At 36.3% G+C, this 10,391-nt stretch overlaps 1 protein-coding gene across 1 annotated transcript; it reads right to left on the bottom strand.

Annotated features, from left to right (window-relative positions):
* Positions 1-523: 523 nt before the first annotated feature.
* LOC131952320 (uncharacterized) lies at positions 524-6,573 on the bottom strand. The gene is made up of 2 exons (XM_059314930.1): positions 6,516-6,573; positions 524-4,350 (listed from the first exon to the last, which is right to left on the bottom strand). The coding sequence occupies exon 2, from the start codon at positions 4,337-4,339 to the stop codon at positions 2,483-2,485; it is 1,857 nt and encodes a 618-aa protein (XP_059170913.1). The 5' UTR covers positions 4,340-4,350; positions 6,516-6,573; the 3' UTR covers positions 524-2,482.
* Between the last annotated feature and the right edge of the window lie 3,818 nt (positions 6,574-10,391).

Below are 10,391 nucleotides of genomic sequence, written 5' to 3'. Positions count from 1 at the left end.
TTTATTCAATTATGATTTAGAGCTATGTACGTTATGAAATGTATACAATACGATTTTCTCGGCCTAAACTTAAAAAAATTATTTTATCTATTTGCATTCTAGATCTAGATAATATTTATCTAGATATTCTAGATCATCTAGATCTAGATATTCTAGATCATCTAGATCTAGAGATTCTAGATCATCTAGATCATCTAGATAATCTAGATCATCTAGATCTACGGAAAAACTAGACTTACACAGATGTAGACCATACCTAGATCTAGAATCTATTCTAATAATACATTTCTATACTAAAGTATTTAAGGCCTTAATTACTTTATTGAAATCTTTGTTTATCTATGCAATTTGCTAATCTCTATAATATATAAAGCTTAGTTGTCGGGTGCCCGATAGGGCACTTCTCGGCGCCGCAGGCACTTCAAATTTGGCAGGATTTTGCCTTGGGGCGACAGAACAAGGGGGCCGGATGGCCGAAAAGTCTACGATGAGGGGGTCAAAACTGACCTCGACTGACTGGCGCCTTATATGGGCGAATTTTTTAAGCATTCATATTTTCAATGTTTTCGAAAGCCTAAGCGAAGCTGGGAAGCATGCATAGTGTTTACCTAACGACTATTATGCTGCAATTCCAGTTTGAAGAAAACAAATCGAATAATACAAAAGTTTAATTGTAAAAAAATGCATAGTTTACAAAAAAAATGGCAATAAAGTTATAAAGAAAATCATTCACATTAAAAATGACATATGCAAAATTATTGGTGTATTTTCTACTTCATGGTTTTTCGGCACAGACAATAACTTAGTTAATTAGATATGTCAATGTGTTAATATTTTTAAATATTTTACTTTAATTATTCGTCTTTCTTTGTGGACTTTTGAAAACGTAACCAATCACTAATTTTGATAAAAATAAAAACATTTTTAATTTAATGTGTTTTTTTATGTTTGAAAGACAATAATCTGATAGCAGAAAATAAATTGACTGGTTACTATAATACTGGATTTATAGGATGCAAAGTAAGGATGAGATCCAGGGTAGAAATAGACGTGTGTTGCAACCTTATGGGTCTAGTCTAATCAAAAAGTCTTTCGTTACACTAAATGAAACACTGGAGGCTGTTGCTTTATGTCGTGATTGTTGATTGACGTACACATACTTTCAATTCAAAGTCCAAGCTAACGAGACAGTTTAACAGGATTTGGATATTTTAATTGGTGGGGGAGAGTACGGGTGAAAATAAGAAGTGAAGAAGTGAATGAATACCTGATAGGTATATGTGAGATGAATGAGTGTCATGAGTAGGTTCATCATACTGAGGCTAAAATTAGAGAGAGAAAAACAATTGAAAATTGTCATACGTTTTTATCTGATTAAGTGAAGTGAACCTTAAATAGTTTGATCAAGCAAATTAAAAATAAAGTTTAACAAACATATTGAAAAATAAATTAGTAAAGCTCATGTAATTTACTAATAGAAATCCTAAAACAGTTACATTTCGATTTTTAAATAATCTTAGTATCGAATCATCTAAACATTTTGACACATGAACATTTTGGCTTCAAGAATCACTTGACAAGCTCAGCAAATGGGCCCAAAAATTGGGCGTCGAATGGGATATAAGAAAAACAGCATAAAAAAGCATGCTTGTGACAGAAAATGCGTAATCTCTACTTCACAAACAAACCACGTAAAAAAAGTTCTATCCTAGAAGCCAATGTTTTAAAAGGAGATACTTTTAAACATAGTAAAACAACCAATCTGAAAAGTTACTTTCAATCGTGTCAGAAATGTATGCCTTCCTTTGACACGACAGAAACATGACGATTAATATCGAGGATTAATGAGTAAAGCAGCATACAAGCTAATTGCAATACCCCTGCTACTACTGTATTTGATTATAGACGGAAGGCTCAATTGAAGGAAATACAAACAATGCCGGGTTGGTATTTCTTATAGAATGGTCAAAGATTAAAAGTTTAGAAAAGTTGAATCCTACAGACAGCCTGGGCGACTTGTAGAGTAGACAGACAAGCGAGAGAACAGTCGTATAAAAATTAATAATTGCAATGTTTAAAATACAATAAAAGTAAGCAGAAAATATTTTGCTTTGCTATAAATAATAGTAATCGTAAAACACATCTAGAAATGCTTGTTAAATTTGTTGCAACGATATTTCTCCAAAAGTTAACACACCAAACGACCTATAGAAAAGCGAGTAATACAAATGTAAGATGCCAACACGTCTAATCGTTAAGAATTGTCCTGGCAATGTTCAATAATGCCTGCAAGAAGACAGTGGATCCCAGACCACACTCGAAATCGAAAATATTTCTGACCGGTTTGTCAATACAAGAGGCATAAAAGACAACTGAACCTAAGGGAGTTTTTATCAAGTTACAGTGCTATCAGATATATTAAAAGTCAAAATAAGAAAAATGTGAAAATAATTTAAGATAAACAAAGTATCCTTGATTTACTCTAAAGACTTGTGCTTGCGCTGCCTTTAAGAAGTAAACTCTTACGTACAATACATGGTACAAACCTGGAGAACACGCCGACTTTTCCGTGCACGTGTATTTTTGTAAACTGCTCAGTTTTTTCTGGCCAGTTTTTATCGGCAGGTTTTACCTGCAGGTCCTCGCCCACAATAAACAGCTCACCTTTGTAGGTGATGGCGCCATAAATCTGGTATTTAAAGTCCCATAGTTTCGATAAGAAAACAAAATCTGGTTTGTTATTTGGTGTGGTAATAATTCGCCACAAGTCTCCATTGTTTTGAAGGATGTACGTGTTCTCTTCTGCACTGAAAACTGTCATGTTTTCTGCTGAACCTTCCAGGTTGTTTAACCGTGTCCAGGTTTTTGAAATGAGGTCAAAACTGTACACAGCTGTTTCAAGAATATTTTCTGTGATGGACTCTGTGAGGAAGACCAGAAATGTGTTCCTGTAACTAGCAACGTGATCGATTTTATTTTGAAAAGGATAATCAGTGACTAATTGGAGGCAATAATCTTGTTCAGTTTTGTAGAGTTTGTTTTCACTGGGGTTAAATATGTAGAGTGATTTCATAGCCGGGAGGAGAAACAATGCGTTTGGTTCATAAATGTTAATCCCGCTTAATACAGTTTCCCAGTTATCGCCCTTAAAACGGTAAATACGTTTATTACTTTGCTCAAACCCGTGTATCGCTGTGTTAAAACATGAAATTTCATATCTAATCACACACGAACTGCAAGAAAATCGATACCAAAGTTGATCAATAAAGGAAAATATTCGGATAGTCTGTGTTCCTTCTATACAAATCCCAACGTTGACGAGATCACTGCAGCGTCTGTGGACAGCTCTATCTGGCCACTGTCCTTGGGAATCTTCCATCGTCTGGTAAATGGACGACATAAAGATCATCTTTCTGGCCTCGTCATTAGATCTTAAAATCACGTGATTAAACATCATTTGAAGACAGTGAGCACTCACTAAACACAGTCTGGCAGCTTTTAACAGCGGCACGAGATGTTTAAGTCTTTCTTTGGGAAAACTTTGATCATTGCTTTCACTTTCTAAAACTTGTATCATACATTTGTCGTCATCCGCGGTAGCACATGATATACCTTTGCTTTCTAAATGTGTATTTGTTTTTGAAAAGCTAGAATCATCTAGTTCTTGTTCTGTTTTCTTCTTTGTGATGATTTTGGTTGTTTCATCAACCAGTGCACTAGACATTGTACTAGAAGGCTGATACTGCACCCAGTTGAGGATGTACTCAACAACAAAATCTTCTGACTGAACTACAAGCTCTTGGCTTTCCACGATACTTAAGGCGTTATTTATAGACATATTGAGAAGAGTTTCACTCTTTTGGCATGCGCGAAAGTTCAGTTTTATAAAGTCAAAGACTGCATTTAATACCTTTTTCGAATCAAGCATTGTTGCATTATCGTAAATTTTCTCATAGGTGTTCAAAGACAGAATGTTCAGAACGAATTTCTCGCACTCCGCTATTAGGTAATCTATCTGTAGTAGGTTTACTGTGTGCCAAATTTCATAAATGTTTTCGTTATTTAAAACATCCTGGCTCTTATAAATAGCCTTGAGAACAAGCTCAAATGTCTGGCTTGAAATATTTCTTAGCTTTACCGAGTTCTGCTCAGATTCCTGCATACCTGAGCGAAACAAGGCACGAAAAAACTCCGAAACTGCTCCCAGAATGAAGCGATGACACCGGTACTGAGAATCCTCTACACAGACGGTGAAGTCAGAGAAATTGTCGTCCACGTTTTCCCAAAACTTCCCAATGCAAACAGAGAGACCAGCAGAAAATTCTGACTTGAGGGCCATGGAGGAAATTTCTGAAAAGATATTTAAAAAATTTAAATAGAAAACAATACTTTTAAAATACGTTTACACACGTAACTCTTGGAGTTTTTATGACAAACTTTGTTCACGAGATGTAAAAATCTTGAGTTCCTCTCTTGAGCTGCAGCGGGAACCTAAACGCTGATGTTTGCATGATGATGTGTCTTTACTACAAAGCGCGTTCGCTTCAGTGTTAAACACGCTATCCCTTCATATGCCGAGATCACAGAAACAGATGAACTCTACTTCACTAGCCCTATGGACCGTCACGTTCGAAAAGGGAACTTTTTTTTCCAGTGTCATATTTACGTTTTTATACATAGGACATTCCCATTCTACCTTAGCTGCCTCCTCTTTATCGCTTAAAAGAGTTGTAATTGGAACATCGTTCTTGAAGCAAGTGTTAGACTATGAATTTAACGTTTACTTGTCTGATTGTAATCAATTAAATATACACAACTGCAAAATTTAATGAATCACCTTTTTCTCACATTACTAGCCTCGGCCAATTTCACTCACCTAAAACGATAGATTACCTAAAATAATATAGCGTTGTATGTTGAGTACGCTTTGCAAATATGACAAACGCACCTTCCCCCCACCCCCACTCTCCCACTCCTAAATACCGTTTAAATACACAGTAACAGAAAAATTCCACCGAAATTTCATTTACAAACAGCTGTCAACACAATTTAGTTTGTACTAGACTACCCGTTATCCTCGGATAACTGTGGGTTTCGGGGCTCATCCATAAATAACATTACGTTTGTTTGACAAATTGTATCTTTTCCCTCCCATCCCTACTGTCACTTATCGTCATAAAAAGACCAGACCCCACAATAAAATAGACGGAAGTTTTTGTCTTTTAAAAACACAGATTTCGGCTGAGCATGGGTCTGACCACACTATCCCTTCATATGCTGAGGACACAGAAACAGGTGAACTCTACTTCACATGCCCTTTGTTCCACCAAGTCCCGATAGCCAACTTTATCATTCACATCTTTAAAAAAAAGGAAAAATAAAATTAACTTTGACATGATGTGTCTGGTACCCGTACCACCTTCACGGCAACTATTACACTGTCATCTCAGCTATCAAAACACTTGCGATTCGGTGCAGAATTAGTGGGGTACTTTACTTAGACTTAGATCTAAGAGTCAGTGTTAAAAAACTTGAGTTACGTAAATAGGCCCCATTATTTTAAATTAAATTACATGCCGAATTAGCCAATTCCATAACTTAACAAACAAAAATGTATATAAAATAATAAAGGCCTAAAATAGTTTAGTATAGAAAATCATTATTGGCATAGATTCTAGATCTAGATAGAGTTTTGTTGCATGTGTGACTCAGTTCGTTGTATTCCATGTCAATGAATGCGCAAGCCATGCAACAAAATGTTAGACACAAATAGAGCCCTGGTCTATTGGGTCGGTTGTTTCCCTTCAATCTGCTTACACGACAGTTTAGTCAGTTTGTTTTATCTAAGTTTAGACTTTTAGCTTCGTCCAGGCCTACTAAAGCAATGTGGTGTTTGGCGTTTGTAAGTACATTTGATTTTTGAAGGATCAAAACTCTGCAGTAAACTTGAATCGCAACTAAATACTATGTAATTAGTTAGGCAACATTTAATACCAACTCTCGATTTCCTATCTCGGACACAAGTCTGTCTTATGTCCACCATGCGGTTATGGTTTGCTAAATCAGGTTAGTAAAAGCAAAGGCGGCAAGGCATAGATCTAGTTCTGATCACGCCGTAGTAAAATAGATTAAATTTATTTCTTCTGCCCTATACATAATCTGATCCGTAAAGTAAACTTAATTAAATTTTTATGTTTTATTTGATACTAAAACTAACACTCCTGCAAAGTGGCTTCATATACCTGTAAAAACGGAAAAGCTTGTAATTTGTTTACCTCGCCAAACTACATCACATAACGATTATGACTTGTCAATTTAGGACAAAGCTAGTATTACGTTTTCAGGTTTAATTTACTTTACACTAGGGTTAGAGATGGGATTGTTTTTTAGAGATAAGACAGCAATACATTATATCGCAAAATTCGTTTCAAGAGATAGGTAGGTAGGCCTATTTAGAGCTTTCTAAAATACAAGTTTTGTAAATTTGACATGTTTGAAAATTTAAAGCAACTTACCTTCACGCTTTTCAGCAGTCACAAACCAGGATTTGACATTCAATGCTCAAAGAACGAGACGGATGTAACTAAAACTTGGAATGGAGTTGCAAATGTGGGGCAAAGTATACGGGGGCCGGAAAAATATGGATTTATAAAAGCATGTTTTGAAAAAAAAAAACTTAAATATTTTGTGTTTACTTTAGCTTTTCTTTTTTTTTTCATGAACTTAACATTCCTGTAAATTATAGCTACTTTGAAATTAATAGCGTAATAATTGCACTCCAATATATAGTTGTTAAGTGTCAGATCTTCCTGATATAACTTGTAAAGCTAAACATTTTCAAGCGTGTCGCCGTGCTCTAAGTGTGTGTGTTATTTGAGGTCCCAGTGCGTGTGTGTAATATGTTAACGGATACAATTGTGTGGGCTATAAAAAGTCTTTGTATGTGGGCTATGTATGTTGTCTAACTGAGAGTTATTAACCATACAAGGATGTGGGTTATGTAGAAATACATATGTTGGAACTGAACTGCTCATTTATCCACTAAGTATTTTACTGGCCTTATATATTGAAACCAAAGTTATATCAAAACCAAAGCATTAACAGATTGTAGTCCACAATGACATAACTGCAACAACTCAATGATGTAACAAAAATTATATAGCTCTAGGCCTCTTTAACTATTATCGATATATTTCTATTGAGTTGATCTAACATATGCTAACTAAAGATGATGATGATGTAAAATTGTGCTATTTAAAGTGATTTTTTAAAATTAGGTTCAAGGAATTAAGTTCTGAATCTGTGCACAGACCAACAGGCGTAATTGATAAAAACACACATTCAAAGAATTAGTAATTAGCCTACTGGACCAATACAAGAAAGCAGCTGTTTCTACTTGTCTACTGGACTAATACAAGAAAGCAGCTGTTTCAACTTGTCTACTGGACCAATACAAGAAAGCAGCTGTTTCAACTTGTCTACTGGACTAATACAAGAAAGCAGCTGTTTCTACTTGTCTACTGGACTAATACAAGAAAGCAGCTGTTTCTACTTGTCTACTGGACTAATACAAGAAAGCAGCTGTTTCTACCTGCCGACTGGACCAATACAAGAAAGCAACTGTTTCTACCTGCCTACTGGACCAATACAAGAAAGCACTGTTTCTACCTGCCTACTGGACCAATACAAGAAAGCAGCTGTTTCTACCTGCCGACTGGACCAATATAAGAAAGCAGCTGTTTCTACCTGCCGACTGGACCAATACAAGAAAGCACTGTTTCTACCTGCCGACTGGACCAATATAAGAAAGCAGCTGTTTGTACGTGCCGACTGAACCAATACAAGAAAGCAGCTGTTTGTACGTGCCGACTGGACCAATACAAGAAAGCAGCTGTTTCTACCCACCTACCGGACCAATACAAGAAAGCAACTGTTTCTATGTTGTCCCCCGCCAGGGATGCAAACATCAGAAAGGAGAAAGACTTGATTCATAGACAATGTTCTTCCACTTCTTGGTCTGTGGTCAGCTATTAGGGGGGGGGGCGGGGGGTGAGGACCGCACTGGGTGACACCATTTAGGGTGTGACACCAAAGCAAAAAATAGCAAAATATATAGAGAAAACGGTGAGAGGGGGGTGCAAATCGAAAGTTTGGTTTGAAGGTGGGGGGGGGGTGCAAATAAAAAATTTGTCCCCGGGAAGGGTCGCTGCGCCTCTGGGGAATGACACCATAAAGTGCTACACCGGGTGACACCCGACCTGCCTACGCCACTGGTCTATCGCACTGTTTAAAGCGAAATTATGCACCATAGTGCTCACAGGTTAGCCCAGGGCGCCAAATCGAACCCTGTTGGGGCGCCGGCGGACGCGCCTGTTTCAATTTAGTGAACAATTATAATACTCCAAGCTTATCCGTAAACGGAAAAAAACATTTAGGACACGAAGGACCTGGTTTGTTAACTGTTATTGATTAAAAATAATCAGAAGAAGTTAGTTCAGTGTATGGAATAAATAAAAAGCAGTATAAAAAAATTTTTAAACTCATAAATTTAGACCATGAGTACTTTAATAATCTAACACTTGAATTCATGGAAGTATCGTTTTTTTTTCGTGTTTTCTTATATTCCTTAGTAATCCACGACAAACATTTTACAAACATACACACATACAGAATTGAACTTTATATTGGGTATATAGACCAATCCTTGTCTACATTGAATGAGTGTTTATATTCTCCTACTGACTAAATAAAATGCCATTATGTGAAATAGTTTTCTTTTTACAATGCTCAGAAAACAGTGGTGCGCTTATTGTTTTTGTTAGTGTTGTGTGTATATTTAGTTGCTTTTTTGTATATTTATTTGGTGTGATACATTTTTGTGTTGTTGGCCTAGATTTTGTGTTTTGTTTTTTTGTTTTTCTTCAGAGTAGCATAGCAAAGATAGTTAGTGTGTAGGCCTATATGAAATCAGAAAGGGAGGTCGGCGAAATACTGACTTCATTTATGAAGGGGTGTAGCAGAATGGGGTGCCGATTACTTGTAACACCTTATGGACATAGTGTTGTGAAATAGTATTTGAAGGATACAACAATTAAACGATGTGAACAAATGTGTTCGTAATGACTACTTTGGTGGGGGATTATAGTGTGTGAGTAAGTTTTGGTGTAGCGTGGGATACTGTCCAGCGCTTCCAGTATTTCTACCAGGCTTTTTTCTCCGGCGGGGGGGGGGGGGGGGTACTTCAAATTTTCGGGGGGAGGGCGGTCACTGTTAAAATATATATGTTCCGTATAATTTTCATTTCGTTTAGGGGGGGGGGCGGTACTCCGCCCCCCCCCCCCTCTCCCCCGAAGAGATGCCTGGAAGAAACTCTTAGCGCTTCTTTCAGCGATTATTCGGAAATGCATGAAAGCAACTCTGGATGCGATATGGTGTGGTTCGGATGTTGTCAGATGGAGAGGATCTCGGTGTGGTTCGGGAAGTATTTTAGGGTTTGGTGCAGTGTGTATGACGTATTGTGCGGTGTGTTTTTATACTCACCCCTTTAATTCCTTTTAAGGGGGCAGTATCACCCAGAAATTTGAAAATTGACGAAAAAATTTGCCAAAAAAAAACTATTATACATACACACATAAATCTTTTACCATAATAGTAAATAGCAAGGAGCTATAAAACAGCACATAAAAGAAAGTTAACGTATGATGCAAACATTTTTTATAAATAATTTTACCAAAAAATGTTTACTAAGTAATTTTTGGCTGCGGTTTTCCAACATTTAGGCCCTTCCTTCTGAAAATACTCTTGGAGATGCATAACAGGGTTGCCTATGTCCGGGGCTAGGAGATATCCATTGTGACAAATTTTGAAAATTTTAGAATTTTTCAAAGTCAGACCAAATTAATTGAACTTTGAAATTTCCTAAAAAATTTATCTCTCAATAGAACACTATTATTTTAGTCCCGGACATAGCAAATAACGCAAGGAAAGTTTATACCAAATTTTAAGTACTTTACTTATGGTTTCAAAAAAATGTTTACAAAAAATTAAAAATGTGATAAAATATTAACAAAATAATTTTTTGACAATTTATTGCCATACATATACTCTACAATTTATATACTGTATTATAGCAGAAGAAACGTTACTATTGCTGTAAAAATTTGACATGTGTATGTCAAATAGTTTTTTTTTGTGATAGTTTTTGTTTCCCTCCCTTAGTCTGGGTGATACTGCCCCCTTAATAATTTATTTAGTCGATTTTATATCACAAGCTTTAAAAAGCAGTTGTGGTGTTTTTTCGTTCTGATCTTTTTTGTTTCCTGTCCAACAAAAAAGTAGAGAGGTTTTTAAAAGCACAGCACTGGTAAGCAGCTCATGGTCTAATTACTAAA

This window comes from Physella acuta, unplaced genomic scaffold (assembly GCF_028476545.2).
Source record: "Physella acuta isolate Inbredline_101_S28 unplaced genomic scaffold, ASM2847654v3 ptg000865l, whole genome shotgun sequence".
Classification (NCBI taxonomy): Eukaryota; Metazoa; Mollusca; class Gastropoda; family Physidae; genus Physella; species Physella acuta.
Note: the sequence above shows the minus strand (reverse complement) of the source record. Positions and strands in the feature narration are given on the sequence as shown.